We start from the raw sequence: 14,232 nt of genomic DNA on the forward strand, positions 1-14,232 counted from the left end.
TGCAAGTTCTTCTCCATAAGCACGTATGACTATATTTGGAATACATGCCTACATTATATTGACGAACTGGAGCTAGTTCTGTGTCACCCTAGGTTATGACTGTTACATGATGAACCGCATCCGGCATAATTCTCCATCACCGATCCATTGCCTACGAGCTTTCCATATATTGTTCATCGCTTATTTACTTTTCCGTTGCTATTGCTATCATCACTATAAAATACCAAAAACATTGCTTTTACTACCATTACCTTTTGTTACCGTTACCACTATTATCATATTACTTTACTACTAAATATTTTGCTGCAGATATTAAGTTTCTAGGTGTGGTTGAATTGACAACTCAGCTGCTAATACTTGAGAATACTCTTTGGCTCCCCTTGTGTCGAATCAATAAATTTGGGTTGAATACTCTACCCTCGAAAACTGTTGCGATCCCCTATACTTGTGGGTTATCAGTTTCTTACCCGGTTGGTCCACAATGAAGGCCGATGAAGAGGACGACAATGAGGTGGAGGTAGCAAAAATTTGCAAGGCAGGCAGGTGCGGGAGCACGCATCCCGGCCATCCAATGCCTTGTGATCCACGAAGTAGTTGGATCCCGTGTTGGAGATATGCCCTAGAGGCAATCATGTATGATGATATTTCCTATGCGTTTATGAATAAAGATAGTCCTTGGACATTATCAATGATGTATATCAACAAGTACGTGACTTGTTTGTGGGACTATGCATTGTATGATGACCGTCGAAAAGGTCCCTAGTAGAAAGGGTTGTGTGGACGCACAACCAACTAGACTAGCATATGACACGATGGATGACTGGTCTCACTAGCCATGGAGCATTGGATGCTAACCAGATAATATGGGCTCGAAAAGATCTGGTCGGATTCGACATGGCCAGATCCGAGTCCAAATATGGACTGAGTCGGACAGACCCGACTATGAGATGCAGCGATAAGTCATCTGTGAGTCTCTAGTACAACATGCATTCTATATCCTAAGACCTGAGGTGACGCATGTACTCGGGATGATGACAGAACTGCTTTGGGCCGACCAAACGCTACTCCGTAACTGGTTAGTCATAAAGGTAGGTTTCAGACTTGTCCAGACACATGTTGCGAGACATGGTTGAGCAAGATGGGATTTTCCCCTCCGATCAGGAGAGATATACTCTGGGCCCCTCGTGTGATCCGACCAAAATAAGCATATATCATATATCAAAGAGAACAGAAGTGTGACATGGTGTACAGGTTCACCAACCGACTTCATTGTCTATTTGGTGGTCGACACGCCTTGCTATAGGCCGCTACCAACTGAGCAGACCAGCGACCAAGCCGACTTGAACGTAATGGGTCGCTCGCTTAAGGAAGGAACCTGTGAGGCCGGAACCGATTCCATAGGTCAGATGTGATCCTACTCAGACTTGGATCTAGGCCGAAAAAACTTTGGGCTTTAGAATCCGTGCGAGGCCCAAGTGTTGAGCCCGCGACAGATGCCTATATATAGTGAAGATGCGGCACACTCATTCAGTTGATCGCTTCGGCGCCGTCATTAGGGATTTGCATGTGTTGCAACTAGCCACCTCCACTCGTCGCCGGTTGTGTGATCGAACCTAGTACTCCGCCGCATGACATTCTTCCTGTATGCGCAGATACCGTTAGAGGCGGTGCACTTGCGCCGCTTCATCGAACCTGTTCGTGGGATACAATCGGCTACGTGGGAGATCAACGAGGAGGGGACGACTCCGGAGATGCGCAAAAAAACAAAAGAAAAATGTGTCAGTGACTCGGTGCCCCTGCACCCGCGTGGCCATGTGCCACAAATCATCTTCCGTGGAGGTAGGCAACCCCGGTGGAGGAGGAGCGGAGAGGGGACGAGACTTGCCTGCTCCCCCGTCTACGTGGCTTGATTTGATTGGAGCAAAATAAGGCCCGGCCCCACCCCCTTAAAATCAGGGGGGAGATGATTAGATTAGAAAGAAAAAAGGAAAAAAGACAACCGTAGGATTAAGTGGGAGCACGGATGGGAGCACGGGGAGGGAGCAGGCAAGCCGGATCCACGGAGAGGAGGCTCATCCACTTAATTAGCTGCGAGATACATGCACCGCACGACGAGACACCTACACTTATTAGTGATTTATAAACGGTTTTATATTTCTTTAAGTAGGAGGACATATTAATACCCGGAGGATCAACTTCAAAGGAAAAAAATAACCGGGAACAGACGGCGGCGAAGTCAAGTCAACTGCCGGCCGGGGGCAAGTGTTTCCTGTGCGCTGCTCCTCTCAACCCCTGCACCGTCACTCTCGTGGAAAATGACATCCGAAGCAACCGAGCTATAGATGGATCAGTGGGCACGACACTTGTCTCAGTCATCGACACGGGTAATGCCACGGCTTATGAGTAGTAGTGTGTGATGATTATCCACTGAGGAGAAAGCCGAGAGTCTGAGCAACTTTGCTACGCGCACGGCGGAGGAGCTACATGCTGCTCTCCCGGTGGTTGGCAGCCCTGACCTGGTTTTGCTGGCCAGTCGGACACCTGATCTGCCAAAGTCTACGACGAGTAAGTACGTTACTAGATAAGTTTTTGTGTGGTTAATAATCTGATCTCGTGAAAACATAGGCGGCTGACGACCTATGTGACCGTGAGATGTGGGTTACAATATTTGACATACCGGCTTGCGTCACGAGGGAGACGTACACAGATGACTGTCTATTTGCCAAAGTACACGCGTTTGCGTTTTTGCTTGACAAATGTATCAAAGTCATAAACCCGAAGGTGATGGTTTCTCTAACCATGCTCGTGAATTGGACACGAGGAGCACAAGAAATATTCGTGTCTTTAGAAGAAGAAAAAAAATGACGCTGCCTCACTACATCCTATAGAACTCATCAAGGAGGAGACCAAGCTTTGGGTAACCACGGAGACGAGACGTTTGAGTAACATATTGTCGAGAGAGTGAAACCTTTATTTGTTGCTTTTCTGCCATGCTGGGGTGCTTATTTTGTTGAGCAGTAACTCTCTAACCCTCTCCTTATCAATGGATGAGTGGAAAAAGACACCATTTCGAATAGGAAAAAGTATCAAAGTCGTGTTGGAACAATTCTAAGTTTCATAATTAATTTAATTTAATTTAATATCACAGCAATATTGAAGATATGGTAAAGTTGACATGCCAATATGCATGAAACACCGGACAGTACATGTACGAGCTCATGAGATCATTTTCTCTCTCTACGCACCGCCATTGGAGTCCCCCGGTTCTCCTATCGTCCTCTTCCCATTTCCTCCACTGGCCTTGCAGGCCGAAGCGGGATGAGGATACGCAATGCAATGTATGTGTATGCCGTGAAATTAAATGTAAAAGATTTTTGTATATGTGTATATGTAATGGGATATTTAAATTATTTATGTTTGATGTTGTGATTTTGTATATGTGTATATGTTGTGATTTTGACTAGCAGTGCAGCCCCAAGTTGCCAGCCAGAACTTTTTACATCACTAACCAGCCACACGTCTACAGCCTTTCAGTGATATGCTTCAGCTTGCCGTCCATAGGATAGTTAGCACTGGCTGGCTAGCCTGTTTGTTATATAGTCATCACTCACCGGCGGGCTGGTCCGTCGCTGATGACAACGTTATCACTGACCCCGATCCACTAACAAGTCAGAAGCGCATCAGTGATTATACGATTTGACCAGTACTATTCGATTCTATAGTAGCGAGGGACAAATATTATCGTACATGAGTATAGGAGTTAATGCATATGGGATAAAGACGACTCATAGATCTTAAGACTATGATTGAGTTTTATCTTAATAAATTTTTAGCAGTCGATGCCTGCTAAGTTTTCAATCATAAGAACACGTGAACAATGGATTTTAAAACATGTTAGCACAAGCGTTCCCCACATATAAAACTGCAATACATGAGTCTAGTATCGTAACTAATTGACTAGGAATAATTCCACAACATCTACCATTGCTACTGCACACTTGCTCTCTCTCTTTTTTTTTTGAGTTAAACACACTTGCTCTCTTTTATTTTAGTGTACCTTAACATTATGACAACTAAGTTTTATTTAGCAGTACTTTATAATCTTGCAAATTAACCACATCAAGGATGCTTTCTTAGAGCAACTCTAGCAGACCCCGCATCCCGTCGGTCCGTAAAACACGTTTGCAGTTCGCGCAAAATCGTTTTTGCGGGCCGGCGCGGACGGCCATAGATGTAGACCCCTCAAACAGACCTGCATAAAAGTATATTCGCGAAATATGCTTTTTTAGGGTCGGCTTCTGCGGGTTCTGCTCGGGCACCACCGCGACGACCCGCAAATAGAAAAACTGCAAATCTCGCATTTGACATAGGGTTTCACAAACAAGTTCAAATTCAAACGACATAACACAGTTTTACGCGCAAATAAAAGCCAAGTTCATTACGGCAAACGCAAAAGAGGGCCCTGCAAAAGTTTGCGCCCATGTCGGCATCATCTTGGTCGATCTTTACTCCGCGCCATCGAGTCCATCTTGAAGTTCATCGCCACCACCGAATCCACCTCTTACGCTTGTTCCAACTCCCGCACCGAAATCATCAACATTGCCATCATATGGAGCGGAGAAAACATCTCCGGAACTGTAGCACGCACCGGCCGACATAACCATTCTCCTCTTCAAGATTTCTCTCCTTGCCATATCATGCCATGTTTTGATGAGATCGTCCATGTCATTGCGGTTCATTGACATGATCTTGTTCTCTTCGGCGAGCAGCTTGGACATGGCTTTGTTTTCTGCAGCGCGTGCTCTTCTCTCCTCAATGGCAGCTTTGCGCAGCCCCTCTTCTTTGAGCAATTGCCACTTTTCTTGCTTCTCCTTTGCCTTCTTCTCGGCCAACTCTTTCTTGATCTCCAACGACTTCAACAACATCGGCTCGTTTGATTGCATGGCATCAATCTTCTCCCTCAAGCTCTATGCTTCTTGCTCTCTCTTCGTCTTCTCCTTGGTCTTCTTGTCGTAATCGGGCTTGTGCAAATTTCTTGGACCATCATCATCCTCCTTCATCCATGTTTATAAGTGAGCCTCTCTTTGGTGGGGACTCTTTGTCGATAAACTTCCACTTCTCGCACTTTTGGAGCAACTCCCAACAATGCTCTAGTTTGAAGAATTTGCCTTCTGAAGCTTCCATGTCCTTGTATCTATGTTGAGCAATCTTGTCCTGCAAAATATGAACAAAGTGATGCAATCATTTCCCATGATGCAAATATGATGATGCACAACTTGAAGAAAGGAAAAACAAACTCACATAGTCGGACTCCACGGTGTCACTTGGAGGTGCATTGCGTACTTGCTCCAAGCAAGCTGCCCAACAGCTGCACATTGGTTTGATATTCTTCCAACGCCCTTGAAGCGACCGAAATGTGCGTGGAGTCCTATTGGGATGCTTTGCCATAATGCGGAAGTATTGATCTTCGATCCTTTTCCATTATCTCTTGGCGGTCTGAGAAGTTCCCGTGCATGCATCAAGAGACACCACACTCCATGCTTTGATCAAAGCTTGATCTTCCAAGATCGTGTAGTTCTTCGATCTTTTGCTTTTCCCAGTTTTTGTTTGCGATTGCTCATACGCTTCCGCTTCGATCTCCTCCAATTCATCCTCACAACCATGATCATCCACGCCGCCCTCTGTTTCATTGTAGTCGAATGCGGCGAACGGCGCTTGATCAATGTCAACCGCATTCGTGTCCAACAAGTTCACGAACTCGGTTGTTGCATTGTTTGAACCACCGCTATAGTGAACAATAACAAGTCACGAGCTATCGAGGATAATGGCGAAAAATGAAAGGAAATCGCCATGACCGAAGACGCGTACCTTCCGGCCATTTCGTCGAACACCTCGCTTGCGGGGGGAGCGGCACTGTTGAATGGCATCGCCGGAGCACCTCCTTGCGGGGGGATGGAGTGAGACGATGAAGAAGGTGGCTTCTTTGTAGCCGGAATCTTCCTCCGCTTTAAGCCCGCGACCTTGCCGACCTTCTCCGCCGTCGGCCGGGATCGCATTGTCGCGTTGGCGCCCGAGCGCAGGCCATCGCGGCGGGGGCAGTCCCCCTGCACGACCACGTTGCTCTGCCGCTTGCGGGCAGGCGCGGCGTTTGCTTGGGCGACGGCGGCAGGGCCAACATGGCCGGCGACGAGATCCGCCCGTGGGGAAGGAGCGTGCGCGACCTCGATGGTGACGGGGGACAGCATGGGGTCGTCCATGGCGGCGAGGGACGGCCGCGGAGGAAGCACTGGAGCGTGCGGAGGCTGGGCAATGGTGGCAGAGGGTGGGGCGAGCAGGAAAGGGCGCGCGGAAATGTCCCTCCCGCCAAATCTCGCTGCAGATAGGAGTTGAGCTCAGGTTGGCCTCCCAGCCCGTGAAAATAGAGGTTGAGGGAGAAGATTTGCCGCGCCCCGCAAAAATATTTGTGGGCCAAGGCGGGATGCGGTGTCTGATCGGGCATGTTTTCCCGCCCCGACCCACAATTTGGCAGTTATTTTGCGGGCCGGGGCGGGATGCGGGGTCTGCAAGAGTTGCTCTTAACGGGTTGAAGCCTATCACCCGTGCAATTCAGCCCTCCCTTCTCTACAATTGTTCTTTTGTGGTTTTATTTGTTAATCCTCTGTTTTTTTTTTCTTTGTTAGTCAATCTTTTTTGTGCGTGGGGGTATTTTTGGGATGTTGGGTGAGTGTAAATATATACACACAAATACAATAAAATATAATTGGAAATTGCACTATTGTATGATTATTCTTGCATACTAGAAGTGTAATTTCAGTACAAAGTTTTTCTTCATTTTATTTCTTCTTAAAGGGTAATACCAATGCCACTAATTCATTGTTTCTTATAATACTTCATTATTTTAATGTTATTTTAGTTGGTATTTACTTTATTTCTTATTTAAGGACAATATCAAAGCCACTAATTCATTCCGTCTTACGAAACTTCCTTTTTGCAAAAAAAATCACTATTATATGCTTATCCTTGCATATTTTTAAAAAGTGGATTTTTTGTGTACATTTTGTCATTGTTTGTTTTAGATTTTTTTTCATTTTATTTCTTCTTAAAGGGTAATACTAATGTCACTAATTCATTCTTTCTTAATAAACCTTATTATTTTTATTTTGTTTTAGTTTTTATTTTGTTTCTTCCTAAAGGGTAATATCAAAGCCACTAATTAATTACTTTTAGAAAACTTCATTATTTGATTATGTTCTAGTTTTCATTTCATTTTCTTTCTTCTTTAGTGGAAATAGCAATGCCACTAATTCATTCCTTCTTATGATATTATTTTTGTGAGAAAATTCCACTATTATATGCTTATTTTTGCATATTATAAAAAACACAATTTCTGTGTAAATAGTGTACTAATTTTGTCAGTATTTATTTTACTACTTTTTATTTTCTTTCTTCTTAAAAGGTAATGCCAATGTCACTAATTCAGTGTTTCTTAGAAAACTTCATTATTTTGATTTCGTTTTAGTTCTTATTTCATTTTCTTTTTTCTCAAAGGGTAATAGCAAAGCCATCAATTCGTTATTTCTTAGAAAAATCCATCATTTAGACTTATTTTTAGTTTTATTTCTTATTTGATGTTAATACCAATTTCACTAATTCATTCCTTCATAGGAAACTTCTTTTAAAAAGACACTATTATATGCTTATTCTGGCATATTATACTAAAGCAATATTTATTTATATATAGTGTGCAAATTTTTTCATTATTTATTTTATTTCTTCTTAAAAGGTACTCCCTCCATTCCTAAATATAAGTTTTTAGAGATTTCAAATAGACACCACATACAGATGTATATAGACATATTTTAGAGTGTAGATTTACTCATTTTTCTCCGTATGTAGTCACTTGTTGAAATCTCTAAAAAGACCATATTAAGGAACGGAGGGAGTAATATCAATGTCATTAATTCATTATTTCTTGGAAAACTTCATTATTTTGATTTTTTAGTCTTTATTTACTTTTGTTTCTTCTCAAAGGTTAAGAACAAAGCTACTAATTCATGCTTTCTCAGAAAAATTCATTCTTTAGATTTAGTTTTAGTTCTTATTTCATTTTCTTTCTTCTTTAATGGTAATTTTTTTCTCGAATACTTCTTTAATGGTAATAGCAATTCCACTAATTCATTCGAAACTTTATTTTTTAAATCTATTGTTACATGCTTATTCTTGCATATTATTGAAAAGAGCAATTTTCATGTAAATTGTGTGCCAATTTTTTATCATTTATTTTAATTTACTTTCTTCTTAAAGGTAATATCAAATTCACTAATTCATTCCTTGGAAAACCTCATTATTTTGATTTTGATTAATTTTTATTTCTTCTTTTAAGGATAATACCAATGCCACTAATTCATTTGATTACATTTTTATAATATTTTTCTTTTTAAGAGTAATATCAATGCCACTAATGCAACCCTTCTTACAAAACTTATATTTTGCAAAAATTGCACTATTATATGTTTATTCTTGCATATTGTTAGAAGACGCAATTTGTTTGTCAATTATGTGCAAATTTTGTCAATATTTGTTTATTTTTTAGTTTTTGTCTTCTTAAAGGGCAATAGGAATGTCACCAATTCATTCTTCGTGAGAAAACTTTACTTTTTGTTTTTCTTTATCATTGTTCATTTATTTTCATTTTTGTGTTGTGTCTTACTAAGTATCGTTCAGTTTCGGTTATGTTATCAAACCAAGCCTATGTATCTACTGGGCTTCTGTTTTGTTTTAATATTTGGTTTTGTTAAGTGATGCTCAAGTATAGACGTAAGCACTCTATAGTATGTGTGTAAGTTATACCAGAGTGCGAAAATTACACTATTCAATACTTATTCTTTGTGATATTAAAAAATGTGTAATTTTAGTGCAAAGTTGTGTGCAAGATTTATTTCTTAAAGGCTAATTCTAATGCCACTAATTCATTTTTCTTAGGAAACTTCATTGTTTTGATTTTTTTGTAATTCATTTCTTCTTTAAGGGTAATACCAATTTCACGAATTCATTCCTTCTTATAAAACTTCCTTTTGTGGAAATTCCATTATTATATGTTTAATCTTGCATAATCCACAATTTATGTGTAAGTTGTATGCAAACTTTTTTTATTTTCTTTCTTCTTAAAGGGTAATACCAATGCCTTTAATTCTTTCTTGCTTAAAAAGTTTATTTTTTATTTTTGTACATTTTTTTCTTTTCTCTTACTAGGTATCAAGTCAATTTTTGTTATGTTTTGAACTAAACCCAAGTATCTGGTGGGTTTTTTCTTTGGTCGCATATAGGGTCGGCTGCTCTTCTAAAATAAATTGACCGAGACAAAATTTGGTGCAAGTTAATTTTAATTTGGATGCACGCTCATTTGTTTATTGGATGTGGCAAAATCGGACTTATCGCAAGTATTAGAATTTTGTGTGATTGCCCTTTTTATTCTTCTGGTTATCGGTTAACTGGTTTGTATTGTTTCCTCGGTCCAAGACCTATCGAGTTAACGGGTTTCTATTTGTGCTAAATCTTGCGCTACGAACTTAAAATGGAATTTATATGTCATCAGGATTGTAATATTTGATTTTTACGCAAAATAGGAGTATGTTTTACCACGCCAAAAAAAGAGACTAGCCTCCTTTTTTTTCTTTCTTTTTTCCAATCAGACTAGTCTCCATATGGTTCGGTTACAGTGCTTTCGTGCACACCAATGGCGGCAGTTGTCCCTGTAACCGCCCTCCATGGAGCAGATCAACCGAAACCGCCCACGCGAATTACGAGCGGCAAGTAAGACAGAGTCCTCCCGCCTTAACCCCTCACTCACACCGCCTCCACTCCTCTCCCCTCCTTTATAGCCAGCTTCCTCCCCGATCGAGCCTCCTGTCCGCACCGATCGACACCCCCTCCCGTCCGTGCCCATGGCCATGGAGACCGGCACGGCAGCGGCCGCTGAGCCCACACGCCGGCTTCTCCTCCCACTCGCGGTCTCTTTCCTCCTCTGCGCGCTCGCCGCCGGGACGAAGCCGCCGCCGCCGTCGTCGTCGTACATCGTGTACCTCGGCGCCCACTCCCATCGCGCCGGCGTCTCGGCGGAGGAGGCGTCCACGCTGGCCACCGAGTCGCACTACGACCTCCTCGGCTCCGTCCTGGGCGAGTAAGTGCACTCCATGCATGTGCATTGTGCAGTCATGAAATGTGTGTCACGGCTGACCGATCGACGCGTGCGTACGTGCAGCCGGGAGAAGGCGCGCGACGCCATCTTCTACTCCTACACCAAGAGCATCAACGGCTTCGCCGCCGTCCTCGAGCCCGCCGTCGCCGCCGCGATCGCCAGTGAGCCAATCGTCCTCCTGCATGCGTAAATGTTTTGTGTCGTGTTGTATTCGCGCCGGACAGAAGTTCAGATCCCGGCGTGTCGATGTGTTTCAGAGCGCCCCGGCGTGGTGTCGGTGTTCCCGAACCGCGGCGTGAGGATGCAGACGACGAGGTCGTGGGAGTTCATGGGGCTCGAGAAGGCCGGCGTCGTCCCGCAGTGGTCGGCGTGGGAGGTGGCCAGGTACGGCGGGGACACCATCATCGGGAACCTCGACTCCGGCGTGTGGCCCGAGTCCCTGAGCTTCAACGACGGCGAGATGGGGCCCATCCCGGACACCTGGAAGGGGATCTGCCAGAACGAGCACGACCCCAAGTTCAAATGCAACAGGTACGTACGTACGTACGTAGCCTCATCGTCTACGGATTATTATTTCAGCTGCGGTATCTTGTTCTGATTCTGTATGCGCATGCAGCAAGCTCATCGGCGCGCGCTACTTCAACAAGGGGTACGCGAAGGAGGCGGGCCACCCGCCCGCCGACAGGCTGAACACGCCGCGGGACGACGTCGGCCACGGCTCGCACACGCTGGCCACGGCGGGCGGCTCCCAGGTGAACGGCGCCGCCGCCTTCGGCTACGGCAACGGCACGGCCAGGGGCGGCTCCCCGCGCGCGCGCGTGGCGGCGTACCGCGTCTGCTTCAACCCGCCCGTGAACGACGTGGAGTGCTTCGACGCCGACATCCTGGCCGCCTTCGAGGCCGCCATCGCCGACGGGGTGCACGTCATCACGGCGTCCGTGGGCGGCGAGCAGAAGGACTTCTTCGAGGACACGGTGGCCATCGGGTCGCTCCACGCCACCAAGGCCGGCATCACCGTCGTCTGCTCCGCCACCAACAACGGCCCGGACTTCGGCACCGTCAGCAACCTCGCGCCGTGGGTGATCACCGTCGCCGCCAGCACCACCGACAGGGCCTTCCCGGGCTACCTCGTCTTCAACCGCACCAGGGTGGAAGGGCAGAGCCTGTCGGAGGCGTCGCTCCGCACTAAAAGCTTCTACCCCCTGATCATCGCCACCGACGCCGTCGCCCCCGGTAGGACGGTCGAGGACGCGTAAGCACCCACACCGACGTCCGAGCTCCATCATCAGTTCATCACAACAGCCTTGTCTTGAGGTAGAGGTCGCTCATTTGCGCGCTGCAGTCAGGTGTGCATGCTGGACTCCCTGGACGCGGCCAAGGTGACGGGGAAGATCGTGGTGTGCTGCGTGAGAGGAGGCGTCCGCAGGATGGAGAAGGGCGAGGCCGTGCGCCGAGCCGGAGGGGTCGGGATGGTCCTCGTCAACGACGAGGAAGGCGGGAGCAACGTCATCGCCGACGCGCACGTTCTCCCGGCCCTGCACATCAACTACACCGACGGGCTCGCGCTCTTGGCCTACATCAAGTCCACCCCGTAAGCCACTCCTCGATCCGGTTACTGAGCTGTTGTTCTGCTGGGTTATTGAGTGGATTAATTTGTGCTCGTGTCAAGGTCTCCTCCTTCCGGTTTCATCTCCAAGGCGACGACGATCGTCGGCGCGAGGCCGGCGCCGGTCATGGCCTCCTTCTCGTCGGTGGGGCCAAACGTCCTCAACCCGGAGATCCTAAAGGTGGCCTGATTTTGCGCATCGATCATAAGCGCGGTCTCTTTTCATTTTGTATCCAAGTGAACAACTTGATGTGAACTCTTTCTCTGGGGTGGCAGCCGGACGTGACCGCGCCGGGAGTGGCCATCATCGCGCCGTGGAGCGGCATGGCGTCGCCCTCGGACCGGCCCTGGGACGAGCGCCGCGTCGACTTCACCATCCAGTCCGGCACGTCCATGTCGTGCCCGCACGTAGCCGGCATCGCCGGCCTCGTCAAGACCCTCCACCCCGACTGGAGCCCCGCCGCCATCAAGTCGGCCATCATGACCACCGGTGAGCTCCAACGTCGCATCAACAGCTGTGTGCCTGCGCTGCCACGACGAGCTGTTCACCAGACTCATTGGGTTGTTGCCTGGTGCATGCAGCGACGGACCTAGACATGGAGCAGCGGCCGATCCTGAACCCCTTCCTGCAGCCGGCGACGCCCTTCAGCTACGGCTCCGGCCACGTCTTCCCGGCGCGCGCGCTGGACCCGGGCCTCGTCTACGACGCCTCGTACCGCGACTACCTCAACTTCTTCTGCGCGCTCGGGTACGACGCGACGGCGATGGGCAGGTTCAACGAGACGCGCTACGCGTGCCCGGCCCCTCCCGTCGCCGTGCGGGACCTCAACTACCCGTCCATCACGCTGCCGGACCTCGCCGGCCTGACGACGGTGCGGCGCAGGGTCAGGAACGTGGGCGCGCCGAGGAGCACGTACACGGCCGCCGTCGTCCGGGAGCCGGAGGGGGTGCAGGTGAACGTGACGCCGGCCACGCTGGCGTTCGCGGCCGTCGGCGAGGAGAAGGAGTTCCAGGTGAGCTTCGTGGCGAGGGTCCCCTTCGTGCCGGCGCCCAAGGGCGCCGGAGGGTACGGGTTCGGCGCCATTGTCTGGTCCGACGGGCCCGGGAACCACCGGGTGCGGACTCCTCTCGCCATCAGGAGGCGCAAGCTGTAGTGGGTGGGATCAGGGTTAGGAGGTCGCGAGATTTTTTGTTTGGGATTGATTACGTAGGGTTTTATTAGGCGGTGGTGAGCAGCACGTAGCGAGAGGATGAATTAGATTGGCGGTGAATCTGGTCGTTAGGGGATAATATAAGCTTTGGCAGTTTTGTAACCATCGATTGAATAACAACGAGATGATGGGAAATGAGATCTTATTAATTTTGTGATTTTCTGGCGCATTTTTTCCTTTTTAGACAAGCATTTCTCGGGTGCGTGGGCTATATGTAAGTTGCCTGAATTTTAAATTTGGGTCAGTCGATTCGGGTGAGAAGAGGAGGTGAAGCTTTGAGGTCGAATCGGGAGTCCAAATTAGTGCAGTACTAGTAATTATGAATTGATTGTGCAGCATAATCATATTATAAGCATCATTTCTTTTATGTGAGAATGATGGCAATTTAAACCTCGTAATACACCCAGACAATTAATGCACTACTATATGTCCTTCGAAAACCCTGAACATTTATCATAACTTCCTCTATATATTAGAAATCTTCCTGAAAAGTTTCATGATTTTTGGATGGACAAAACTCCCCACACAAAATTAACTCTAAGATAAACTAATTGGTAGATTAAAGGTCTGTTAAATTGTTGAACTTTTTTTCTTAGTAAAATATCTTGAGAACTAGTAGCTACCCTTCCAATAATATTAGGAAGCTATAATAAAATATTAATTAATATTTTGGAAATTAAAATAATAAACCTGGAGTTCAAACCTCTATTAAAATCAAAAGCAATTTATATATATATATATATATATATATATATATATATATATATATATATATATATCAGGGCCACCAAACCATCTAATATATGTCAATCAAAGAAAGTTAATGTCAAAATTTATTTCTTTCATGATTAGAAAATAAGGTGCATAATATTTTGGCCTGCATAACCGCCCCCGTGCGACCTGCAAACACATTTTGCAGGTCGGCAAAATGCGGGGTCTGCTAGAGTTGCTCTTATGGCCCAAAACAAACCCCTTTTTACAAAAAAGAAAAAAATATAAAAATTGCCCAAACTCTGTGTAAAAAAATAAAATATTAACAAAAAGACCATATGCAATAACTATTTTGCGATGTAGTGTACAAAAAGCGTTAAAATGGTCAAAATCTTGCCTTGTGTGATAAATAACACAAAAATGATCAAAAAATTGCCATGGCAAAATGCATACTCCAAGTGTGTGAAAAGTAACACAAAAATGATCAAAAAAATTGCCACGGGAAA

At 46.0% G+C, this 14,232-nt stretch overlaps 1 protein-coding gene across 1 annotated transcript; it reads left to right on the forward strand.

The window, feature by feature from the left end:
• Nucleotides 1-9,921: 9,921 nt before the first annotated feature.
• On the forward strand, nucleotides 9,922-13,134 carry LOC125524076 (subtilisin-like protease SBT5.3). The gene is made up of 8 exons (XM_048689147.2): nucleotides 9,922-10,180; nucleotides 10,262-10,359; nucleotides 10,456-10,729; nucleotides 10,815-11,450; nucleotides 11,541-11,789; nucleotides 11,868-11,985; nucleotides 12,081-12,294; nucleotides 12,387-13,134. The coding sequence occupies exons 1-8, from the start codon at nucleotides 9,945-9,947 to the stop codon at nucleotides 12,956-12,958; spliced, it is 2,397 nt and encodes a 798-aa protein (XP_048545104.1). The 5' UTR covers nucleotides 9,922-9,944; the 3' UTR covers nucleotides 12,959-13,134.
• Nucleotides 13,135-14,232: the final 1,098 nt, after the last annotated feature.

The sequence above is a fragment of the Triticum urartu genome, chromosome 7A (genome assembly GCF_056163025.1).
Source record: "Triticum urartu cultivar PI428250 chromosome 7A, HENAU_Tu73, whole genome shotgun sequence".
Taxonomy (NCBI): Eukaryota; Viridiplantae; Streptophyta; class Magnoliopsida; order Poales; family Poaceae; genus Triticum; species Triticum urartu.